This window comes from Chenopodium album, chromosome 19 (assembly GCF_948465745.1).
Source record: "Chenopodium album chromosome 19, dcCheAlbu1.1, whole genome shotgun sequence".
NCBI classification, from domain to species: Eukaryota; Viridiplantae; Streptophyta; class Magnoliopsida; order Caryophyllales; family Amaranthaceae; genus Chenopodium; species Chenopodium album.
The window spans coordinates 36,679,094-36,706,597 of NC_137852.1; the positions used below are offsets into that span (position 1 = coordinate 36,679,094).

The 27,504-nt window shown below is 30.4% G+C and overlaps 1 protein-coding gene across 1 annotated transcript; it reads left to right on the forward strand.

Moving 5' to 3' along the window:
- Positions 1-1,313: 1,313 nt before the first annotated feature.
- On the forward strand, positions 1,314-18,036 carry LOC145595949 (uncharacterized). The gene is made up of 6 exons (XM_081652384.1): positions 1,314-1,437; positions 1,533-1,718; positions 8,446-8,739; positions 9,859-10,068; positions 11,324-11,587; positions 17,457-18,036. Exons 1-6 carry the CDS (start codon positions 1,423-1,425, stop codon positions 17,532-17,534), a joined length of 1,047 nt encoding a protein of 348 aa, XP_081508510.1. The 5' UTR covers positions 1,314-1,422; the 3' UTR covers positions 17,535-18,036.
- The last annotated feature ends 9,468 nt before the right edge of the window (positions 18,037-27,504 follow it).

Below are 27,504 nucleotides of genomic sequence, written 5' to 3' on the forward strand. Positions count from 1 at the left end.
TAATTGACTACTCTATTCTCTCCCCAATTGACTACTCTTTTTTTTTTTTTTTTTTTTTTTTGAACTGTCGATATGTAATTAAATAATAATTTTTTTTTCAAAATACCTATATTAATTTCTACTACCATATAATAGTGAATTAGGTATTTAAATGAATTATTTTTTTGATAAAATTAGTTTAAAGATTGTTTAAGAAATCCTAAAATTTCCCCTGCCACATTATTTTGGTTGGTGAATGTGGGGAAATTTTGGATTTTTGAATATTTTTTTTTGGAACTTATTTTATCAACATAATAATATATTGAAATACCCTATTCACTATTATGTGATATTGAAACTTTAATGTAAATAAATAAAGTAATACTAAATATAGACGGAATATTTCTCATAACACTTTTTCGATGACCGACGTACCATTTTGCATATATAGTATAAGAAGTGGCACCGCTAATAGCAAATAGTTGAGTTCTTATTATTTTTCAACAAATCGTTAGTAGTTGGTATTATTTTAAGCTATTTTGCCATAATAAAAAAAGCAAAAAAAAAATATTTACTTGAATATACTAAACAATCAAAATTCAACTACTCATATTATTATATTTAATATAATTGTCTCAAAGTAATAGATTTTTTGCCAATAAAATATGCTACAAGTATTATTTTCAACTATATATCACAGTGAATAATATTTTTTAAAACAAAATTGAAATTTTGTATTAACAATTCACAATATTCAATGTTCATTAATCTAAGACTTGAAAGATCGAGTGAAGGATAGCTCAAGTGGTTAGAGCTTCCTTCCCGACCCTAGCAGAATTTGGGATCGATTCTCATCACCCGCCCTTATGGTGTTTTTAACACCAAAAGTATTGGATTTTTTTTTAAAAAAAAAAAAAAATTCTATTTAACATCTATCTATAGAATAATACAAACTATATGACTTAGATCGAGAATTAGAATTTTAATACTTTTGTATGTTGTTTACTTCTTTGTATATTTTTAATCCACAATCATGATTATTTAATACCATTGAGTTTTAAAAATTTGCTTGTTAAATCTTAAATGTAATGTCAATTTTTATACTATTGATGAATTGATATATCATATATAGATCTTCGTTATAAGAGGTACTTATCCAGCTTGGGTATTCGTTTTACAATATTAACTCTTTATGATCGAATTTTATACGCATTACATGCATTGCTAGTATTACTTCTAAGTTAGGATTAGAATAAATGAAAAAGAAAGAATAATATAAAGTTGTGTTGTAGCCCTTTACGTCAATGTCTTTTTTCATAATATTTCTTAAGAAGGAAAAGGTGGGTGGGCATGGTAAGGTAATACTTCATAGTTCATACATTACAAGTAAGAAATATAAGAAAAAACAAAACAAAGAATTCTGCCGATAGTAATCCAATAATTATGGAAATACCAATGGTACAAATATTTTTATCTTGTAGTTATTTTTACTTAAGATTGAATTAAGCCTTGAATATTTGAGTCATGACAAAATATTTAATTTGCATTTTCAGAAGATACAGGAGTACGGGCCATACGGTAGTGAAGATCAAGAAGAAAAAAAGTGGTCCGTGGAGATTGGTTCGTACGATAAGATTGTAGAAGTGTATATTGCCCATACAAATCTTGGGATTGAGGGAATCTCGTTCGGCATAATTGATGCAATCGGAAGAAAAATTAACAAGAATGTTGGAGCCACGGTATTAATCATTTCCGATCTCTTATCTGATATATATATATATATATATATACTACCTCCGTCTTCTTTTGATAATCTCTTATGGGCATTTTTCACGAGATTTAATAAACACAAATAAGAATAGTTAAAGTACATTGAAAAAGTAAATTGACATTGGGTATGCAGAAAAGTAGATAGAGAAAGTAATAAAAGTATATATGGGAAAACAAAATTTACATGGAAAATATAAATTTGCATAAGTATTGTTGCAAATTGGAGGGATTTTGGTAAAAAAAAACTAATATTAATGCTTGCTGGAAAAAGCAAATGGGGCGAATATTTTGGGACTAAAATTTGTCCATAAGAGACTATCTAAAGGGGACGAAGGGAGTGTGTGTGTATATATATATATATATATATGTATATATATATATATATGTGTATATATATATATATGTGTGTATATATATATATATATATATATGTGTATATATATATATATATATGTGTATATATATATATATATATATGTGTGTGTATATATATGTATATATATGTATATATATATATATATATACTTCCTCCGTTTTCTTTTACTTGCAACACACCTTTTAGGCACGGAGTTTTAGGAGATGATTAGTGAGGGTAAACGAGCGATTTTATCAATAAATTTTTTACACGAAGATTAGATTAGGGTTAAGTATCATTTGTAAAATTATAATGAATAATTTATCCGTTTACATTACATAAACCCAACCTCAAAACACATACCACAAGGCTGTGTTGCAAGTAAAAAGAAACGGAGGAAGTATATATATATATATATATATATATATATATATATATATATATATGTATATATATATATATATATATATATATATATATATATATGTATATATCCGGGAAGTGTATTACTTCACAATCTAATTTAATTTAAATATATTCTAATAAATTTAAATAATATATATACTTCACAATCTAATTTAATTTTATTACTGTGTGTAGACCTGTCAATCGGGTCTGATCACAAGTCATTTAGGACAAGGTCATTATTTCAGGTTACAAGTCAAAAAATATTTTTCACCAATATTATTATTACTAGGTTAAACCCCGTGCAATGCACATATGCTGACTAACTATAACAAAAATATAATTAGATATTAAAGAACTAAATCGATTGATCAGTACTAAATCGTATGAAATCCATTTTGTATTAATACAATAAAAAAATAAGACAGAAAAAATACAGATATGTGATAGTTATAATGTGCAATTCAAGTTAATATTTTAAGAAGCTTACTTTAGATTTTATATAAACCTAAAGTCATAATCTAAATGCAATCTTATTCTAATATAATAATTCTTTAGAAAGTAATGTTGGCAGGAATTTTTTTTAATAATACATTGACAAGTGTCCTTTTAGATTCGCTTTTAGTAGTATGTAATTGATTTATTAGTCATTACATGTCTACTACATAGTTCAAATCGTCACAAAAACACATCAATACCTAACTAATTTTGTATCAATGATATATTTTTAAATTTGACATATAGATTAATTTAAAAATTAGTCATCAATAACTTAATACTAAAACAGACATCGGGAGTGACACGTGTCACATCCTGGTGTTGTTCTTTCCCTCCAAAACTCCCCTTTCATTCCTTTGTATCCTTTTTTTTGTTGTTAATATGTGATTTTATAATAATATCATTCCAAGTCTTTTATATTATCTTTATGACAAATTTATATTCCTTTTTATTTGGTGTTCATAATTATGTTATATAAATTTACCTAAATAATTATTTCAACTCTTTCAAAAAAAAATATTTATTTCAACTTCTTTTTAACTATCTTATAAATGGAGTATTATTAGATTTTGCCAAAAAAGTTATATTAAATTGATTAATTTAATAGATGTTAAAGAAATTACTTTAAAACATCACTTAAATTTTTTTTATTTTTCAAATACCTCTAGCTAATATTTTATTTCAATTTCAATTCAAAATAATTATATATTCAAGTTAATTACTATACGTACATATTCTCACAAATTAATTTATAGAGTGTAGTATAGCTATAAAATAAATTTTGTGTTGAACAAATGATTTTTTAGATATAAAGGTCGGTGATATATTATTTGTAAGTTTTTGTATGTTTGTACTTTTGCTAATAATTTTTTTTTGGAGGTATTAAAAATGCATTTATAAATAAGTATTCACTAATATGGCCATTAGACCAGATCAAGCCATGCCTGAAAAATTCTCGACTTCAGGCAGACTAAAAAAAATCCATTTTTCAAATAATTTGTTGTTTTTCCTATTAAAAGAGATTATGACATTATAATTTCTATATATTAAATTTATATGCTTTATCAAATTTTATTTGTTGGATATAATTCATTTTCTTAAAATAAAAAATTAGAGTTATCGTGAATGACATGGACCTTAAGCTAGTATTTGCTGTTTGTGGGCCACTATGACAAGTTGTACAAATTTTTAAAGTTAACATCGTTAACTCTCTGTTTGCTACTATTCATCATCTTCTTCCTCCCACTTCCTTCTTCTTCTTCATATTCATCTTTTCCTCTTGTTCATATTTTTTCTTCCCACCCACCTTAATCTTCTACCACCAAGCTCTACCCACTTTCACCTTCTCTTTTAAGTTTGTTCAACTCCATTTCCGCCAGTTTTGCCGGTGAAATTAAACAAAAATCCTTATAACAAAAGGAGAAATTAATGGCATGGTTAACCTTTAGGGTAGCTGAGTTTTCCTTCCTCCATTAAATTCGACTTTGCACCACCATTTCCGATGGCTTTGCCGCCGAAATTAAATGAAATCCCAAATAACAAAGTGAGAATAACGGACATGGTTTACCCTACGCCCTAAATTGATTTTGACTTGTTCGACGTCATGTAATGGTGTATATTCCACCATTGAAATAGAAGATTGAAGGAGGAGAGATAAAAAAAAAATGTTGAATGTGGAGAGAGAAAATCACAAAATACCAAAAGGTTGAAAGAGGAGAGAGAAAACAATAGTTAATCAAAGTTAGATGTAATTTACATATACACCTCTTGATAAACAATACTTGTTTATCAATGATATAAACTTGTATTTTCTCTAAATTTTAAGAGTAAACAAATAAAAAAAAAAAAGGAAATTTGATTTTTAATACGAAAAAGGCTAAATTGGTTTTTAACACCACCAATAAAAATATTCGTTTCACAAGAGCAAAATTTTAAAAAATTGGATTTTTCCATCACTTAACCGATTCCGTCCAAGAATCCATTAAGTGGGAGCAACAGTGCCACTACTCACTTTGTTATTGGCCAAAAAAAGAAAAAAAAAATTAAAATATATAAAACCTAAAACTACCTGGCCACCCCAACCCCACCACTCCCACCCTCTTTTCTGCCCCCACCTAACACAATCGCCGCCCCCCGCCCCACCGTCGGCACACCCCTTCCCGCAGCCTAAACCCGCACCACCTGAACCCCCTTTACCCCTAGCCCTAAACGTCCCAACACCACCAAACTAAAACTCTCCTTCCCCGAAAAACATTAATGAATTCGACCATTAATGGCCGAAAATGCCGGCCAATTTCGGCTATTAGTGGCCAAATTCATGGTCGTTTTTTAGGAGAAGCGGGCTTAATTATGTTTGGCAGTGGTTGAGCAGTCTAGGGCTTGGGGAAAAGGGAGTGGGTGCGTGGGTTATGTTGGTGCGGGTTTCGGTTGAGGGAGGGGTGTGGAAGCGGATAAAAGGGTGGCGCTGGTGAGGTTGGGTAGTTTTAGGCATATTAGATTTTTTTTCTTTTTTTTAAACCAATATCATGGTGATTTGTGTCACTTACAGATATTTGGATGGAAATTGTTCAGTGGTAGTAAAATCCAATTTTCTAAATATTTTGTGGTGTTGAAATTTTATTTTTGTAAAAAAATAATAATAATTTCAGGATTTTTTGTGTTAAAAATAAAATTAAAGTATAAAGAGTTGTCTTTGAAATTGAAAAAAAAAAAAGAAAAAAAAAGTTGTCTATGAAATTCAATTCACGTTAAATGATAGATTGAAAAAAAAATTCATAAAATAAAATGGAAGTATTGAATTGATACACCAAAATAAAAATAAAATATTGGTAAAAATAGTCAATCCGTGAAAATATTTTGTACGCTAACTCTTCACATGATCAGTTTTAATTTGAATATAATCTTTTCGATCCAGCCTGTCTCTTATATGTATATACTAGTTCAAAAAATTCGTGCTATGCATGATTTTACAATAGTACATATTTTATTAATTAATTATTAAAATTTATACAAATTGAAATCATTGTAGTAAATAAAATAAAAATAATAATAAAAAAATAAACAAAAAGGTAAATAAACATTGTTTTTTTTTTTTTTTTTTTTTTTTTTTTTTTTTTTTTTTTTTTTGCAAGTGAGAGCCACAGTAAATAAACTTTGTGATATACCATAAGATTAATCTCAATGTCTAATTTTATATTACAATTAATGTGATATGGAAGGAGTAATAATAAATTTATATCTGATATGAAAGAATACTCTTGTTCTTAATTAAAAAGTACTCACTATTGATGTTATTCGTGTGGCAACTTATATCTTCACTAAGGTTGGCTTTGCTATAGCTAGATAAGTGGGGGCCTAGAGTGTATCTTGGCTTCCCACTAATTTATTGTAGGTTGTATGACTTCTGTTTTAGCAAGAGAGTGGGGGCCTAGAGTGTATCTCGGTTTCTCACTAATTTATTGTAGGTTGTATAACTTTTGTTTTTGAGATATAATAATAATAATAATAATAATAATAATAATAATAATAAATAAATAAATAAATAAATAATAACAATAACAATAACAATAATAATAATAATAATAATAATAATAATAATATTTATAATACTTTTTGATAATATCTAAGTAGTATTTGTTTTTTAAAAAAGTAGTATTTTATAATATTATTACGTAACATCTTTAATTCTTTACCACTATATTTTTTAATTTTTCATATTATTATTGTTGAACATCATTCTTAATAAGGCCAAAACATCTCTAGGAGGAATAGTAGCAAACTTCATTTAATTACAAAAAAAAAAATAACAAATTTTTTTGGCGGAAATTTTTTGTATGAGGTGATGACACGTGTACTTAAGGGATAATTTTGGGGATTACTTAAGTATATAAGTATTTGATAAACGAGTTAAGGTCACACCTGCCACGAGGTCCACTTTATACGACCAAGGAGGTTCCACCTCAAAACCATATGTCAATAAGGGGGAATAGCCCCTTAACCTTATAAAATGGACACAATTTTCTTATTTCTTCAATGTGGGATACACTTCCTAACACTTTCTACACACTTTAATCTATCTATACTTATATACTAAAGTAATCACCAAAAGAAACACTTGGCATAATTTTGTGAAAAATTTTCCCTCCAAAATGCTATTTATTTATTTTTTTTTTTAAAATTCTATTAATAAATTAAAATTCTTTTATCAAATTTTATTTATGTGATTTATAATTAAGAATTTAAAAAATAGACATTTTTGAAAAAAATAAAATAAAAAATGTTACATAAGTCATTTAATTTCAATTAACTCTATAATTTCAATCGACTATAATTATTAATAAATCTTACTTTATAAATCCGTGCATTGCACGGGGCCAAAAACTAGTAACTTATACTAAAGTAGCAACCGCTGTGTCATCATTTTCCAAAGTTGTATACGTGGCGCTATCTTATGAAAAGATTTCCCGCTCAAATGCTTTTTGCTTTTTTTTTTTTTAAATGAAACAAAATGCTTATTAATTTTAAATAGATAATTACTATTTTTTAGGTAATTAATTTAAAAAAGGAATCTATTATTTTGCTAATTTATGTTGATATTAGGTTGTTGGAGTCTTTTTAGGAGATATAAGCATATTTTTTGTTTTTTGTTTTTTGTTTTTTTGTTTTTTTGTTTTGTTTTTTTTTTTTTACAACAACAAAATTGACATTGATTAAAAAAGCGTTATTAGCATAATAACTTTTTGTTTTTAGGAAATTTATTAGCATAATAATTGAGGTCAATAATTAAAGTTAACTTATTAACATTTTGAACTAAAAAAAAAACGTGAAAACAATACAAAAATCCAAAGTTAAGTTACTGTGAAACCCGTGCATCGCACGGGTGCTAACCTAGTGTCCTAGTGTGGATAATATACTTTCACTCACATGTGGATTTTTTTTTTTTTTTTGAAATAACATGTGGATTTGTTTATGGACTCAAACAGTATTGATATTTTTTTTTTAAATTTTAAAATATGTATAATAATTTTGAAGCATGCTTATTTAAATTTTATCAACGCTTCTATGTATATTGAACCAATTTGATCTCTAAGATTTTTTTCTATTTATATTTTTTTTGGCATTCAACTTATTTTTTGTGAGTTTTTGAAGTGTAGGTAATAAAACATAATTTTAAAATTGCTGTCAAATTGTCTAACGAAATTAATTTGGCTAGACAAATAAGTTATTGTAGAGAATCACCTTATAATCTTTTATCGCAAGAACTTTTTATGTACATTTTACATTTACTTAATTATGCAGTTTAGATTTTGGATAAATTCTTACTGTGTATAATTGATGGAATTTATGCAATATATGAAAGAATTATGCTTTAACAAAGATTATTTAACGTGTGCTCAAATAAGCATTTAATGAATTCCTTGTGTAACATTTTTTGTTAGCTTTATAACTATGGATTGAAGATGAAGTCTCATGAATTTATAACGCAAATAAGCGGCAGAATTGCGACTGAACCACATAAAACTATTAAACTATTGAAGATACATACCAACTTATTTCCTGGTGGGTATTTTTGGAGTGAAGTAAAAACTCAATCGACAGACGAAATATTTTCTATTCAACTCCAAAGTACAGATGTTATTTTCAACATATATGGGACTGCTTATCTTGAAAAGAAGAAAAGAGTTGGATATGACAAGTGTTTACTTTCTTCCTTTGGAATTCGTGTGAAGGAGGTATGACCCAATAATTTTTTTTTTTTTTTTTTTTTTTTTTTTTTTTTTTTTTTTTCACTTTTCTTGGTTGGGGTAATGGTAGAAAGTACTGCCTCTGTTAATTTTTATGCGCAACTTTGGGGTATTATTTGCGAGATATAAAATATTCCAAAATTGCACATAAAAATTAACGGAGGTAGTATATATAAATGGAAGTTTGTGAGACAAAACAACCATGTCTCACAACAAGGGTGCTAACGAGCCAGGACTACTCTGAGTTCGTTCTATTCAAAATCTTTAATACGATAGAAATGATGATTGACAAGGAAAAAAAATTGAGGCTGCAAAGAAGGAAGGCTTGAATTGTTAAGAAAAATAAAGAGTTTTAAGTAAGAATATTAAGATATTTTCATAGTATAACATTGCTTGCTTGCATGTTATTGACTATTATTTTCAAGATATTAAGCATACTATAAGAGAAATATATTTACTAAAGAAGAACATTATATTTGATGTAAAAATATACAAGGGTTTGACATTTTTAGGTTATTTTTTTAATATAAATTATTGATTAACAATCATGCAATAAGATATTTTGATTGGACAATTTTTGCCATTTTTTTATATATCAAAAGACGATAAAATAAAGTAACTTGTGAGTTTTAAGTATAAATGATAATGTATGCAAAACCAGTAAAATGGGGCCAAAAGCTAGTTAATTTATAAAAAAAACCTCATTTTTCATTATTTATCTCAGTAACTGCTATAATTTTGTATTAAGTTTTTGAACTAATAAATTAAAACTTCAATAATTTATTAAAAATACATCATTTTCCCATTAGAGTAGCCCGATCTCCGTCAAATTAAAGTATCCACATTTAATTTGCTCATTCGAGTAACCCCTATTATATATGAAGTGACCTCATTATATATATATATATATATATATATATATATATATATATATATATATATATATATATATATATATATATATATATATATATATATATATATATATATATATATATATATATATATATATATATATATATATATATATATATATATATATATATATATATATATATAAATAGGGGTTATATATTTTGAATAATTAATGAACTTTGTTCAGTTCAGGTTAGGCTATCCACTATGAAACATGGTCCATATGGTTTTCCAGAAAATGGAGGGAATTGGTCGATAGAGCTAGATAGATTTAATTATATCAAAGAGATAATAATAAGCCATGACGACGTTATACATGGAATTGGGTTTGTCAAAGTTGATGCATTCGGAAAACTATCAACTAACCACTTCTTTGGCAGCAACCATGGAGAGACGTATAGGGTAATTTTATTTTAATGCTTTCTGAATCCATATTCTTAATTACAACATATTTCACATTTCTTATTGGATTAGATATTTGGATTGCTCTTGTGCTTGTATCGTTATATACCACTATTAAAGTCAATTAAATATATTATTTATTTTATTACATATTTATACTATGGTTTAACTTTAGTTAAGATGGTGAATTTTATATTGCTTTGATTACAAGTTTTAAAATCAAATCTACTCTCGCCATATATTTATTTTTTCCTTCTATTAATTTAAAATTTTTTTGCCGACTACCTTCAAAAAGAAATATCAAATAATAATTAGAAAATTTTAACAAGAATAATACAACTTTGCAAGACCTTTTTTTTTAACTAGACACACTTTGGATTATTCAAGAACATGTTGAACTTTAATAAGTATTTTTTGTAAATTAAACAAGAAAAATTATCAGTGACCTGTTGAACATCAATCACAGTTTGAATCGAGCAGGTGGGGGAATGGGAGTAAGGATGGGGCTCCGCCGGCATGGGAGGGAGGGGTGGCGGGACGCCGATAGGGTAACAGGATATAGGGAGTTGGGTGCCGCCGGCAAGGGAGAGGGGGTCAGGTGGTGGTTGTGTTGGTGGGGGAGGGGTTTTTTTAGAAATAAAAAATAATTTCTAAAATATTTTATTACAAAAAATTAGAAAATTAATCATGGTTAAAATATTTTTATTAAGAATATTTATTTTTTTTTTGTAAAAAAAAAATAATATGTTAACAATGATTATAAGAATTTTTACTGTTTATTAAAGAAAAAAAATAAAAAAAATGAATGTTACCAAAGAGAATTTATATATATATATATATATATATATATATATATATATATATATATATTGAATCAATCAACTTGCACAATATAAATATATTAAATGTTTTGTCTTATTGTTTTTTTAAGAAAATGTCTTCTCCATATGTTTTAATGTCCGATGAATCGATTCATTTATATTTTATATTTTTCTATATAATTACATTGTCATTATAATTTTTTAACATCTGTGCATTGTATGGAGTTTAACCTAGTGGATAAATATAGTTTTTTGTTAAAATGTAAAACCAAAGACACTTATGCAATATAATTCTCTCTATGCTTTTATCTATGTAGTATATACAATATACATGTCAAATATAGTGAATTATAAAATAATAGGGATTAAATCCTTATTCCATAATCCATAATAGTATTTCTACGTTTCAATAATATTTTTTTAATTGTTTTTAGGTTGTTCTAAAGCATAGTGAGTTTATACAGAAAATAAGCGGGAAAAAAGGATTTTACCATAGTAAAAGGGAAAGCGTGATCGTGTCATTAAGAATACACACCAATATATGGCGAAGTGGATATAAATCATGTGGATCAGGATACAATTGTGAGGACTTGCAACCGTTTTCAACTCCACTTCAAACAAGTGATGACTCCATTATAAGTATCTTTGGAACACATAATAATATGCATCTTACTTCAATCGGATTCTCCGCAAAAGAGGTAAAATCATTGTTTGCACATTAAATACAAAATATGTATACATCCTCAGTTAATTTTTATTTGCATCACTTGCATGTATGATCACAAACTTTTATAAGTGGCTTACCACACCGTACGTGTGACTAACGATCATAGGGATTACTGTAACACTCTAGAAAAGTCTTTCCTTTGAAATACCTATTTTACGCTTTTTAAAACTCAAAATAGGAAAATCTAAGATATTACCGGAACCGTGAAAACGGCTAAGATAATTATCAAAGACACACAGCAGAAAACTATCTTTAAAAATATTCAAAACAAGTCAACTATAAAGTCAACCAAGACAAAAGTAAAGTTAAACCAACATCAACCGGAATCAACCTACAACTTGGAACCATTGTAGGCCCTTAGTAAAACCAAATAAAACTTAAAACCTTTGCGTTATTCTCACAATCATAATATAATATAATAAATAAAGCAATAAATCACATCATAGTTTTATGAAAACTAAGCTTTGCTCTTCACTCATGCTCATCATGAATATGCTTCATCACCTGAAAAACTCTTCTCTAGTTGTCCCCACTACTCGCCATTAGAAATGGGTCGCCGTAGGGCCAAATACCAAACACACAATCAGCGATGTTGAGTACATAAGCGTATATAAAACACACTAACATGCTTTCACCCTATCATCCAACTTACCTTGTTGCCCCTGTTTACAAGCATAAAACATACTCAATGACCAACTAATACATAAGTACATTATTTATTTAGCTTGATTATGCATCGAACGGGTTTCCCCCTAACCTGCCCCAATAAAGGGGTACTAACACGGGAGTTAACCGTGCCAGTATAAAAGAACCACTCGTAAGTGGCGAAATTCCTGCGCATAATAAAATGGAAAGTACATCGTCCTGTACCCCCAGTAGAAATTATGGTCAAATATAAAGTCACATAACTCCCCCCCCCATATGTTCATACTCAAGGTATATACGTTCTAAGAGTTTTAGTGCGTAATCTCTTTCACTTTACGTTATTTACATATAATTAGACTTGGTGATGACTCTCAGACCATAATCATTGAATCTTAATAACTATTCAAACAATCAAACATGTCAATTTAATTCTTGAATAATTAGTGACCACATAATATTTAATGTTGAAGTTCTTTTTAAATCTAATTCGCAGTCAAAGACACCTTAAACGTATAATGCGCCACAAATCCTATCCCTCGGTGTTAAAAACACCTTAAGTGCACTAAGGCACCAAAATATAATTTAATCCCCCAAATTAATTTGTATAAGAACCTTAAAAATCATAACTTTATGAAATTGAGAACTTTAACTTCTAATCTATACAATCTGAAAATTAACACCAAGTCTAAAATCTCAAATTATATCTTTAAATCAATCAAAACATGATTTGATACTAAATTAATCATTTTAAAACCAATAAAACCAAACTCATACTAAAATACATATACATATACACAATGTAAAACAAAGAGGATGAGAGAGAAGAAGAAGAGTGTTACGGTGGGTGTTGGCTGGTAATGCAGCGGCGGCCGAAAAGCGGCTCCGCAGCTCTGACTAAACGGCTGCCGGACAGCAGGCAGTGGGAGCGAACCTTCGTAGCTGGGGGTTCCTACGTGAAATAAGAGGAAAAGAGAATTAAAGGGGAAAAAGAAAAAGAAAAGGGAAAAAAGAAAATAAAAGAAAAAATAAAATAAAATAAAACTTACCCTTTGATTCATGAGTAGCAAAATTTTGGGGATTGTATGAGTATTTATAATGCAGGTTTGTTTAGGGTAGGTTTGAGCTTTATAATAATTGTGGACTTGAATAATACTACCTCCGGTCCAATTTACTTGCAACAAAGGGGTATTATTTGTGAGACATAAAGTATGCCTTTGTTGCGAGTAAGTTGGACCGGAGGTAGTAGAATAGGTAGCTAAAATTTAAAAATAGAATGATTGAGTTTATTATGAAGATGAACTATATTCGGATTGAATATTTATTAATCTAAAAATTAAACCTTGTATTATTTAAATCCCATGATTAAAATAGTTTGACCCAAAATATATTTTATAATTAAATAAATAATATGTAAAATACATTAAAAATACGGGGTATTACATGCAATTACTTCGTTAGAGTTATAGCGGTTACTTAATTAGTTAGTACTACAGGGGTTACTTTGTTAATGTTATAGGGATTAATTAGTCAGAGTTTTAGGGTTTAGCCGGTCAGTATCGTCAATCAGTATTACAGATTTTAATTGGTCAGTGTTATAGAGCTAATTTTGTTCTTTTACAAGAAGTCACATAGGGTGGCAAGTCGCACATCATAAATGCTTTGATGTATGATTTCATGTTTTCACGTGGGGTGAAATAGGTCGTTGGACTAATCTTCCCTAAGCCAAACAAAATTTATAATCATTCAACTAACCTATATACAAGTATAGAGGTAAGTCAAGGGTCGAACCACTAGGAACGGTTATGTTCAAGTGCTCTCGATTGGTGCCTAAGCTAGGTCGAAGTCTAAGGATAGAAGAAGACACTAACAACTACTAAGACAAAGAAACCAAACAAATAAAGTGCTAGGGATTAGGATCAACAAATGATCATGACAATTATACCAACTCGGAAACACGTGCAAATCAATGGTTGTGAACACTAACGGCAAGCTCAATCAAAAGAGTCAACAAGCTATTCTCCTAGAGATCTAGCTAGCGTCAACTACGAGAAGCTCTAGCTAGGAACGTCACTAATCAACTCAATCGACAAATGTAAGCCACAAATCAATTGTTAATATCAATGTGAAACTACAATGCAATCTAGTGTGAGTAACTAGGTTGATCACTCCTAAATTAAACACACACATGCAAATTTCCAATAATCACTTTAATCTCAAAAATCAATCAACACATTTCCCAAATTAAGCACAATCAATCAATCATATAAGTTTCACCCTATCCCTAGCCAAACAACTACTCAAACATCATCAAATCAATTAACAACTAATGAAATCAAGAATCACAATCAATGAAGAACAATTACTCTAATAAAAAATCTAACATCAAAATCCAATCAAATCAAATCAAACAAACATGAATTAACTAATCAAAACAATAAATGAGATAGAGTTAGAAATGATCATTGATAATAGAGAAGATTTCCAACACAATTGTCACCCTTGCATCTTCAATACCTCAAATCACCATTGAAATTCCTCACTTTTCCCCTCTAAAATCTACATACTCCTAAAACTAACCCTAAAACTAGAGAGAGAAGCACTCAACTAAGCTAAGAATATGATCAAAATCCAATATGAAACTTATTCTAAAAACTTGCCCCAAAAATCGGGTTACAATGATATTTATAGAGGCGCAAAAACACAAAAAACGAGCAACAAATACCCAGAAAGGTGCGCCCGCGCTGTAGGGGAGGTGCGCCCGCGCCAAGGGGTGGCGCACCCGTGCAATGGGGTGGTCCGCTCGCGCCCGCGCATCTCTGGGTTTCTTCGATATTCTCGCGGCTTCGTGCGTTCGCTAAGGTCTTCACGAGTGATGATGATAAACACTAATAGGGGCAGTAGCTAATGCACTTGACAGTGGGTTCAACACCACTTCTTCATGGTAGCACGACATGAGAGCGAAAGAGCTAAGACTTGGAATTTCACTTCCTTGCATCTTGAGCTTTTCAATTGCCATGAGATTGCTCCAAAAGCTTCCTCCACCTTAGTAAATCACCAATATCAAGACCCGAACCTCGTACAATACCTTCAACCACGGAAATAGAGCATATAAAGGAGAAAAGACTAGAAAACCAACGAAATACACAAAAGTTACAAAATAAGAGAGGAAAGGTAAAACTAAGAGCAAAAGCAAAAAACTAAGCAATTATTAAGAAAGAAAGCCATAAAAGGAAGGCGAAAACAACCTAAATGCTCATCAAATGGGTTCCATAAATTACACCCATCATGTTTACCTAGGTTTTTTTTTTGTCATTATTAATATCTTAAATTAAAAATAATTTAAAAGTTGTTATTTTAAAAGTAGATATTGAGACAAATCTAACTAGATCTCGATTATATATATTTTTTCTAACGGATAAAATCACTAAAGATCGATGGTCAAAAAAGGTTGTATGCATAATGTAAAAGTCGAAATGGTGAAAAAAAAAAAATCCAATGTAGGAACTAGGAAGTGTATCAATGTATGTGTGTGTACATAAAATCTAGTTAATAATCAAATTTGTGCATTTAATAGAAAATATATATGGAATCTAGTTAAGAATTCTCTTATTGGTTTCCAAACCTGTACATATTATGGTCATATGAAATCCTATTAAAATCGTCTAAATTCTTAGTTTCCATAAGTTACAAATTGAAATTTTGTATACGTACCCAAATGAATTACTAGGAAGTGTGTTTCGATGGTCAATATAAGGTTTTATATGCGGCTGGCCGCACCGTATGGCCAGCCACAAAAATTAAAAAAAAAAAGAAATTTCTCTCTCCTCTCCACAACAATGGCGACCCAATTTCACTCTCTTCTCTCTCCTTCCACAACAATGGCGACCTCTCTCTTCTCTCTCTCCTCTCCACACTCTTACCTCCTAATATACCGTACCAATTCCTGCAAATCCCTCAAATCCGCCATTGATAAATCCTCCAAAAAAAACTCAAAACCATGAAAACCCAAGATTCAATCTCCAAGAAAAAAATCAAGAAGAAAGATCGAGTCGAAACAAGTCTCAAAGATGCAAGCCGAGATTTGAAGGAGAGATTATGAGGAATTGCTCAAAATTCCGGCCAAACCCTAACATTTTCCCCAAATTTCGAAGCTTTAATTTTCGCTTGAGATTGCGCGGGTTGTGAGGAAGGTGAGATGGTCAGGTGCGGTGGTTTGGGTGGGTCTGGTTGGGTAGGGGTCTAGTGGTGGGTAAGGTTTTGGTGTGGTTTGGGTGCTATCGTGGTGAGGGTCTAGGTGGGTGTGGTTTGGTTATGGGTTTGTGAATTGTGGTGGTCGTGTGGTATTGATGTGTGGGGCAGTTGGTGGTCAGGTGGTGGCGTGGTTGTTGGCGGTGTGGGGTAGTGGGTACGGGAGTGAATGTGCAACAAGTAGTGTAGGTTAGTCGGGGGTTACTAGGTTGGGGTTACTTGGTCAGTAAGGGGTTACTAGGTCGGGGTTACTTGGTCGGTCAGGAGTTACTAGGTCCGGTCAGGGGTTACTTAAGAGGTTACTTAGTCCGGTCAGGGGTTACCTAAGGGGTTACTTTCGGGGTTACTTACTTGGGGGTTATTTGAGGGGTTACTTAGGGGTTACTTGAGGGGTTACTTAAGTGGGGTTACTTGGGGGTTACTTGAGGGGTTACTAATATGGCACCCTGCCGCACCGTGTGGCCAGCCGCACCGGAAACGCACTGATTTCAATATTGCGTTGAAAGCCGTGTAAGATACCGAATAGGACAAAGAAAACGAAATTGAGGGAATTAGATAAATAAATTAAGATTTTTGTACAAAATAAATATGGTGAAAAAATATACTTCCTCCATTCTTTTTTAATTGCTATGTTCGGTAATCGACATTATTTAATAATATACACATTCATTTGATTATCTTTTGCGATTTATACATTGGAAAAAATGTATTAATGTGAGATCTTATTAGAATCGTCTTAAATTACACTTTGTAAATATATAAAAAAAAAGTTTCTAATTGTTAATAAAATATTTCGTATAATTTAAAATATTAAAGTTATAAAATATGTAAGGACAACCATTGAATCCTCAACGTTTCCTGAAAAAAAATATTGAAGTATTCATTTAGTCTAACTTAAAAATAGTATAAGTAATTATTTAGTCTAATTTGGTTTGCACTTCTTATAGGTTGATCTTTTGGAAAATCTTCATCAAAACAAAGAAGAGAACAAAACAATTCAAGACCACCACGCTAGCAACAACTAACAAACTCATGCTGCAACGGCTAATGACGGACTCGAAGACCAAGTAAATTATTCTTGAGATAGCTGCAATTTTAATGAGCTAACAAAAAAAAGAGGTTATTTATTTGAGTAGGTATTATGTGAAACCGAACTCATCTATGAGTCAATATATATTAATACCATATTTAGATCTAAGAGAATAAAAAAATGGTTGAGTCAAATTCACGTAAGTCCAATATATTTAATAACTAGGTTAGGTCCCGTGCCATGCACGAGTATTTTAATTACTCTATTTTTTCTTTTTATTATGTGAAATCGAACTCATCTGTGAGTCAATATATATTAATACCATATTTAGATCTAAGAGAATAAAAAAATTGGTTGAGTCAAATTCACGTAAGTCCAATATATTTAATAACTAGGTTAGGTCCCGTGCCATGCACGAGTATTTTAATTACTCTATTTTTTCTTTTTATAAATTAATTTATGGCATACAAAATAAAAAGCTAATATCTTTGTAGATTAAATTATATTCCACCATAATTACATCTTCTGTAAAAAGATTATTTATTTCCTTATTAATTCGTACTTAATTGCGTAATAACATAAGAAAAGTAAATATTATTGCTTGTTTATTTGGTTGACAAAAAAACTTATCTTTTAAATAAATTCCCTAAATAATTTTTTCTAATTAATTAAAAAAATAAAATGCTAAGGACACACCAGGAGATGACACGTGTCATTGCTGGTGTGTCTTTTAGTATATAGTTATTGATAATAATCCAGTGTGCCGAGACTAAAATTGTAAATTATTTATGGGGCCCTGTTCAACTTTTCAAAATCGGGGCATTCTACTCCATATATTAAATACCCGATTTTTGTTTGATAAAAAAATTCATTACATTAGAAAATTCATTATTTGAAATTAGCAATTAATATGGGTAGAATAATTTTGAGAGATGAAAAAATTTGAAGATTAATTGAAGATAATTATAGAAAATAAATTAGATAAAGTCCGTGCAATACACGGATTTTCAATACATACAAGAAATCTAATCCCTCCGTCCCCTTTTGATAGTCCTTTATGGGAAAATTTTAGTCCAAAATGTTCACCCCATTTGTTTTTTCCAACAACCATAAATATTAATTTTTTACCAAAATTCCCTCCAATTTGCAACAATAGTTGTGCAAATTTAAAATTCCCATGTAAATTTTGTTTTCCCATGTACTTTTATTACTTTCTCTCTTTACTATTTTTGCATACCCAATGTCAACTTACTTTTTCAATGAACTTTACTATTCTTATTTGTGTTTATTAATTCCCGTGAAAAATGCTACAAATTCTTAAATGGACTTGGTTCACACTAATTTATTATGGACCACTAACATTAGAGAAACTATGATTATTTCATTTATAAAAAAAAAAAGTCACTAGGATAAAATGAAGGTCACTATGTTGAAAATAAAAGTCATTTTTGTAATATATAAGCTATAAGAGGTTAATTTTTTTAATGATATATTTATAAGGTCAATATAAATAATAAAGGTCACTATTATAAAAATTAGGATCATAACGTCGGATTTCAAGTTCACAATAGTATTAAACGTTATACAACTTTTAATAAAGATTACTATGTTAAAAATAAGGTTACTATGTTAAAAATAAGGGTCACTATGTTCAATGTAATGTCAGTTGCGTGTGTATAAAGCTCGCGTCCGCAATAATATTATTGTGGACCAGGTCCACGCAAGTATTTCCCCATAAGGGACTATCAAAAAGGGACGGAGGGAGTATTATTAATTAGGCTATAAATAAAAACATTTAATATCTCATTACAAATTAATTAATAAATAAATATCTTTTTTGAGATTTATCTTTTCCAATATTATTTTTGAATTTGTTATACATGGTTTTTCAACGTTTTTTTTTATCAGGTTTTGTAATCTTCATATTTCATTATTATTATTTTTTAATCTTGACCATGTTTTTTTTTTAATTTTTTTTTAAAACATGGTCAAGTTAATATTTAAAATAATAATAGTCCAAGGCTAAAACTTTTGGATAAATAAAGATAACGTACATATCATTTTTAAGGTAAGTGATATTATGATCGTTCCATCGATTGGTTTTTTCAATTCATAGACTATAACTCGTAGTTTGATTATGTAATTATTATGCTCAAATTTAACTTTGATTAAATTAGTTCTGCATCTTTCAAAAAAAAAAAATAGTTCTGCATATAAAAACAAAACAATATTTAGTAAACAAAACATAAACATATATCCCAAATAAACATAATGTAAGCAATAAGTAAACAAAACATAAATACCTTTGACAGAAAATTACTAACATAAAATTCGCTTTAGTTGGTTTTGTATTGATATGAAATTTTGTTGGTGTCGGATGATGCGTCAATTTATAAGGGTAGGTATCATAAATTTTAATTTAATTAATTGGGCTTAAGGTCAATGCGTCAGTCGAATGCTGCATTCATGGAAAAATTAGGATGGCGAGTGTTAGCCGAACCAGATTCTCTATGGTCTAGAGTATTGAGACACAAATATTGCGATGGTAGATGCGATATAGATATGTTTAAGAGTAAAGGAGATGCTTCGAACTCATGGAAGAGGATTGTCGAACACATTGATGTTATGAAGAAAGGCGTGAGTTCAGCAGTAGGTAATGGCAGAGAAACTTCTTTCTGGTATCATAAGTGGGCTACCAAAAAACCATTGATTGAAGAGATTATCGAAGACCCTCCAATTGAGATCTTAGACTATCGAGTGCAAGACATGTGGGATCACTATAGGGGCTGGAAACTTGAGGTGTTTGCAGAGTACTTATCGAGAGATGCCTTAGAGAGAATTCAATCCCATGAATTAATAGAAGATGAAGATGCGATTGATAAGGTATACAGGAATGGATCATCATCAGGGGGCTTTACCCTCAAGTCGGCCTTGGCTATTGTAAGACACGAAGAGAACATTGAAATAGAAGGGAGCAGCCCTTGGAAAATCATATGGAGAATTAAAGATCCTCAAAGGATGATATTTTTCTTTTGGTTGGTTTATAGAGAACGCCTTATGACAAATTCAGCTAGATTCTTGAGACACTTAACCTCAGATCCCAGGTGTCGAGTTTGTGGTTATGTTGAAGAAAACGTTGAACACATCCTTAGATTGTGTCCAGCAGCAATAGCAGTATGGAAGAAGCTTGGTATCAAGATAGAAGATTTAGAATTCGAAAAGCCATTGAGAGATTGGGTGATCAAGAATCTGAATTGTAGGGGCTATTATGATATGGAAGACTGGAATCTAATCTTCGTGGTCACTTGTTGGTGGTTGTGGATATGGGGGAATGCTAGGAGCTTTAAGAGGGAGGTGGAGATTCCAATTGATCAAGCTTGCTTTGTGCTTGCTCGGGTAAGTGACATTAAATGGGCTTTTGAGGTGGCTGGTCGAGATAGGACTCCGAAGAGAAGCAGAGAGGAAGTGTATGTAAAATGGGAGTTTCCTCCAGATGGGTGGGTTTGTCTCAATACGGATGGTGCGAGCAAAGGTAATCCAGGTGCAGCAGGAGCTGGTGGAGTAGTACGTAGCTGTACAGGTGAGGTGCATGAGGTATTTGCGGTTCGATGTGGGATATGTACCTGTACAAAGGCGGAGTTGATGGTTGTAATGCGTGGGCTGGCTATTGCGTGGAACGTTGGCCATAGGAAAGTTCAAGTGCGTGTAGACTCGGAGGTGGTAGTTCGTTTGTTAGAAGAACCTATTCCCTCTAACTCCCCCTATATTCATATTCTTAGAAAGTATAAGACCCTAATTGCAAGGCAAGGTTGGGAAATCACTATCTCTCATTGTTACAGGGAGGCCAATAGAGTAGTCGATTGGTTGGCTAACTATGGGGTATCCTTGGAGCAACCTATGATCATTTTTGAGGCGGTCCCGAAGGATCTTCATGCCGTTTTATTGGAGGATCTTAAGGGAGTAGCTATGCCGAGGAGGGTAGCTAGGAAGGATTAGTTAGTTTGGTTTGTGTTTTGTTTTGTTCGTTGTTTTAATGTTTTGCTTTTTAGTTCTAGTTTTTTCTTCTTTGTTTTTAGGGCTTGCCCCTTGTAGGGAATATTTCAAGCATTATAATAACCCCAAACTTGAACCCCACTGTGATCATACACTAAAGTACGGTGGCGTTCCAAAGGGAAAGACAAAGAGCAAAAAGAGTCGCCAACAAGTTTTAGGAACTTGTAAACCCAAAAGACAATCCAAAAGGATCATCAACTACTCCATAAGGTCTTGAACCAAACAGGGTCCGGGGATGAGGGTACGAATCCAATCTACAAAAGAAAGGACCCGCCCTATAAAATAGGCCTCTACTTTGTTCTGCTCGTATTCATGTGCGCTTTTCGAATAACATACAAACATTATGTTAATCCTACCTTGTTTATCTATGTTGGTTGAATATTAATGCACAAATAATACTATTATTGGCGATCACTTGAATTAAAATCACATTAGCCTAAACCAAATTAATAATTATCTTATTAAGCGTGATTTCAAGTACAAATTCCCTTTAAACTTGCATAAAAGGTGTAACCAAGCAATAACAATAATATAAATCAAGCAACATAATAATAAACAATAACAATGATAATAATAGCATGATAAGGCATAATATAATAAAGCTTGAAAATAATAACAAGATCCTAGGCATGACACTAACAAGATTAATAACAACTCCTAGCATGTCACTAAACAATAAAGATCAAAGCTTTAAACCTAACATGGTACTAACATGATAACATGTTATTAGAAAAGATAAGAGGCACCCTAAACATGATACTAGAAAGCATTAAATAACATCCTAACATGATACTAGAAAGCATTAAAAGCATCCTAACATGATACTAGGAATTATAAAACAATAATAAGCATGCAATCTACATTGTGAAAGAAATAGGAAGTAAGCTAATCTAGTTACTTTGAAACCTCGTACCTCTTTCTAATAACAAAATACACAAGTTAGTAAACTTCAATGAAAATAAATAAAGAATAATTATAGAAAGTAAATTGAAATCAAATTAAATAAAGTTTTGACTAGTTTTGGACCAACCCTCAGAAAATATCAAACCTTTCACGTCTAGGGCGAAGGCAACTTCGAACTTGGCTAAGAGATTCAAGATCTTGTGAATGCGGAATTGTGTTTGTGAAAAACTAGTTTAGAAAAAGAAGGAGAAAGAAAGCATATATTGCTCAAGAGAGAAAAGAGAGAATTAAGGAAGAGTTAATGAGAATTGATGAGAGTCGATTGAGAGAATTGATGATTGAAAAAGGGGAGATAAGACCTCTATTTATAAGAAAAAAAGAGAAGGTCGAAGAATAAGAAAAGAAATCCGAATTCAAATCGAAATAAAACTCGTAGACAGCAGTTTTTACGAATTTTGTTTTTATCATATCTTTTGATCCAGAAGTCCAAATAAGTCATGTAATATGTCGTTGGAAAGATCTTGAAGTCTACTTTCTAATTCAATTAGAATAAAATTAAAATCTTTTTTAGATAAAAAGATATGGACGAAATAGTGAAAGGGTGTCAGTTTTGAATAGAGTTTCGTATTTCTTTTATATCTTTTTCGTTATAGCTTATTATTATAATATATCATTGGAAAGATAATTTCAAGATCTATCCAACCATATAAAATTTGGATAAAAACTATGAGGCACGAAAATAATATCTGACTATCTTTGAACATCTTTAAATCCGAATAGAATTAGGAAAGTTTTAAAAAAAGAAAGTTTATATTCAAATCAAATTCTATGATCTTATCTTTTCAAAAAAGGATAATTAAGATATTTTAGAAACTTATAGAAGATTCTAATCAATCCTAATTAGTTTTGGAATAGGATTAAACCTTTGAACCCTCCACATGATCATTGGGTCGTAGGTAAAATCCGGTTTGGGCCCAGTTTAGTATTTTGGCCATAACTTCCTCATTATTCATCGGAATTGGGCTTATAATATATCGTTGGAAAGGTCTTTTAAAGCCCCATCCAACTACACCATTATTGGACCCTTATCATGGACCAAAATAAACTGAATTGGACGTTTTTATAAAATATAGTTGGTTTTCGAAAACAGAAAGAAGGATTTTAATAAAAACTAACCGCAACACTTGACTTTTCACACTTTTACCTCATTCGATTATGTTTTGACGCAAAAGGTATTCATCACCGGGTTTGGTTTTGGGGAGACACAAATGGGTGTCTACACCCCTCGTGTCCACCAAAAAAAAAATATTTAATTAATTATAGTTAAGAAATAATTTTATTTCTTATCATAATTACTATCAAATTTAATCTTATAATAGTAGGTATCAAATTTTATTGTTGTCGTTTATCTTTTACATATAATTTTATTTCAGATGTGATTTTCATTATTTAATTAATAAATATCTTTTTTGAGATTTATCTTTTCATATATTTTGTTTTGAATTTTTCATATTCGTAACGTAGTAACGATTTAATAAATTTCTATTTTTCTATATATATATTTTTAATTTTTTGTACCATTGATTTATAAATAATTTACTCGTAGGTTTTAATCTACGTGGCATTAAAATTTTAGATTTATAAAATCTAATTCGTTACTTTTATCTAGGTGGCGAAGTAATTTTTTAATTCAAAATAAAATGCAATTCTTTTTTTTTATTGGTCAAAATAATTGTATAATGCTCTACGAAAATGCCGACTTTATTTATATATATTAAATAGATTAGATTAAAAATGTTGAAAATAATAAGTTGTAACAATTAAAAGTGAAATTAATTTTGGTAGATATAGAGTTTTTTTGGGAATTAGAATGATAGATTGAAAACTTTTTGGAAAAAAAATATTAGGAAAGAAGAAAGATCTGATTTTGAGTTTGGGATACAACTTTATGATATTAAACCAAACGTAATTATATATATCTAAATTTTGGGGCCCTCAAATTTGGGGCCCCTGTTCCATCGACCACTCTGCTCCGCCTTAGAACTGCCACTATAATAACCTAATTATTGACAATAATATTTTAATATATGACATTAATAATCTAATATCTGACATTAATTATCTAATATTTAACATTAATATATTATCTAATATTTGAAATTAACTTATTATATTATTAATGTCAAATATTAAATTATTAATGTCAATATATATTAAAAAATTATTGTCAGATAAAAATCTGGTGGTGGTGGTGGTTTCGGTTTGGTGTGGGTGGGGGTGGGTTGTCTGTTCGCTGTGGCTTAGGTTTGGTTTGATTTTTTTTGGTTCGGTTTTGATTGGTGTGGTTTGGTTCGATTTTTTGCAAAATTTGATGTCTATGATACTTGATAGGAAAATTCGGTGCGGTTTGGTTTTTTTTTAATGAAAATCGAAATTTAGGTGGTTTGGTTTGGTTCGGTTTCAGAGCCAAAGTGGTGCGGTGTGGTTTGCAAAATCAAGAAACCGAAATAGGGTGGTTCGGTTTCGGTTTGGGCAAAAAACAAAACCGAAAACCGAACATTCACCCCTAGGGGCAGAACATGCGCAGAGGGTGGGGGGGGGAGGCAGTGTTCCCTGCCGTGGGGTGTAGGTAAAAATTTGTATTCGGCCGCTCGGGTAGTCAATGCCTTGAAACAGGGTCAAACCTCATTTTTTGGCAAAATGTATGACTTCGCAAAAAAAAAAAGTTTAATTTATGATCATCCAAATATATATAAGGAGGCTTATGATAAATTTTCCTAATTCAACTAATATAATTTATAGTAACAAGGTTATACAAAGTGAAAGAAAAGTTTCATACAAAACCAACCACATACAGTATATCCAGGAATAATGGAAAAGAAACAAAAAATGTACAATTTAAGAACTAAACTAAATAGAGTAATTGTGTTTTATACATAGAAAAAAAAAACAATTTTAGTAGATATTGCAACATTGTCATCTATAGCAATACAATCTAGCTTTCTTGTATGATGACTGATGAGTAACTAGGTTGGGGTTCACTCATCATGCAAGGAAAAGAGGGCCTATGGACACCAATTTGTGTCTCTCCAATCCAAATTCAGTGATGAATGTCTTTTTACTGCAAACTAGTCAAGTTCCGCATCGAAATTAAGAATTGCTTGAAATTCTAACCCATTTTTATTTTAATCCACCATTCAAACTTTTTTTTGAGCCCAAAATCCACAAAGCATAGCTCAATTTTCTCTTTTCGATGACCTTAGTCCAACAATGAGTAAATTTAATTTATGTGGCCCATAACATTGAATAAAATCTTATTTTGTTGAATAAGCCATAAAATAAGCTTTCCAACGATATATTACAAGCCTAATTCTAATTTAAAACGTATATGATATGAGGAAAATACTTAAGTTCGGCCAAAGACCAAAACCCTTGCACTCAACCGAGTCAAGATCTATCCTAGATTCCAAGTTCTAATTGGGATGGAAAGTAGACTTCAAGATCTTTCCTAAGATTTATTAAATGCCTTAGTCCAGGTCATTGATCAAAAGTTCTAAGTGAAATTTACCAAAATCACTACCCCACAGCGCACCAAGTCGTGCCATGGTGCATAGCAACGTGTCACGACAATTTTTTTTTCCTTTTTTATTTCCCTCCCGTCACCTAGCCTATGAATACCGAACTCTTTTCTAGGTTTCTATTACTCTTTTGATACTCCTAATCCTTATTCTTTCAAGTAATTTGAAATCTCTTTGCAATACTTGGAGTTCTACTCTGAAACCTAGGAGTAAAAGGTTGAATTTATGATAGTTTGGACAAATCTAAACTCTTTTTATTTTAGTTTAATTCTTTCAATTTAATTTATATGGAATATTTTTTTTATTATTACTAACAATTTATTCATGATATAACAATTTAAAGGAGCACGAGCAACTAGGTCATTAATAACTTAATTATTTAATTTGATTTGCTAGTATTATGATACAAGATTTTCAATTTTTATTATTTTCATGTTTATGATTTAATTTTGTCATATAATTTTATTTATTCTTAACACCCTTTTGCCTATTTATGTGGGAATACATAAATGAAAATCACACCTCAAAAGAAAATTTTGACAACCGGATTAGGCATTTTTTTATTAATCTTGAAGACATAAATAAGTGATCACAATATTTAGAATTTTATGTGCATTAAATATTCAACCAACTAAGTTTTATTAGTTTGGAGCAAATTAAACTTTGATTTTATGTCTTTTGAGTCGCAAATAATACTTTTCGCAATATAAATCGAGTAGAGGCCAAATTAGGCGAAATTGACTCCTTTACTCAATTTCGTACCATCTTTGCACAAATCTTCCAACTATGGTTCGTGACCATATGAAGCTCATAATCTAATATATAATGAATGGGGTGTAACCTTCGTGTATTAATGTTGGTTGTTATCTTACAAGTTCCTTAAAATGTTGTAAGCGGCTCCTACTTTATCAATTGTCCCTAATCGTTAAAATGTTAAATCCAACTTCCTATGATAGATTGCCAAGCGTTTTTATACATGCTTAGGTAAGTGCGCTTCGATTGATGCCTATAAGGCAAAATTATTTTAAAATTTTCGCAATTAACCAACCAATATGAGTAATTATAGTACAACAGTTAAATAATCTGACATATATATTAACTAAGTAGGCCAACCATTAGTAGATTTCAAAACTAAGGGTGGGTGCCAAATAATTGGATGTATCCTCAATAACATAGAACAAAAAGTGAGAATACTAGCTAGTGGTTCAGGTTAGATATAACTGCAGCAATATTCGAATTAAATACTATTACAATTGTTTCAAGGTTAATTAGCATCAACTTACTGTCGAAGATACAACTAGAATAGGCATTGAAACATAGTTATGGACTTAATCAAATGGCCAAGTCTAACAGTGAACTCACCAAAGTGTTAAATCCACAAACTTCTCTAATTTTACACAATATATTTCATTACACATTGTAACTTGATTA

Excerpts from the sequence above, each read along its gene's own strand:
- LOC145595949 (XM_081652384.1), top strand. Across the intron at positions 1,719-8,445 it reads ACAAGAATGTTGGAGCCACG|CTTTATAACTATGGATTGAA; the intron begins GTATTAATCATT and ends ATTTTTTGTTAG. Across the intron at positions 11,588-17,456 it reads TCGGATTCTCCGCAAAAGAG|GTTGATCTTTTGGAAAATCT; the intron begins GTAAAATCATTG and ends CACTTCTTATAG.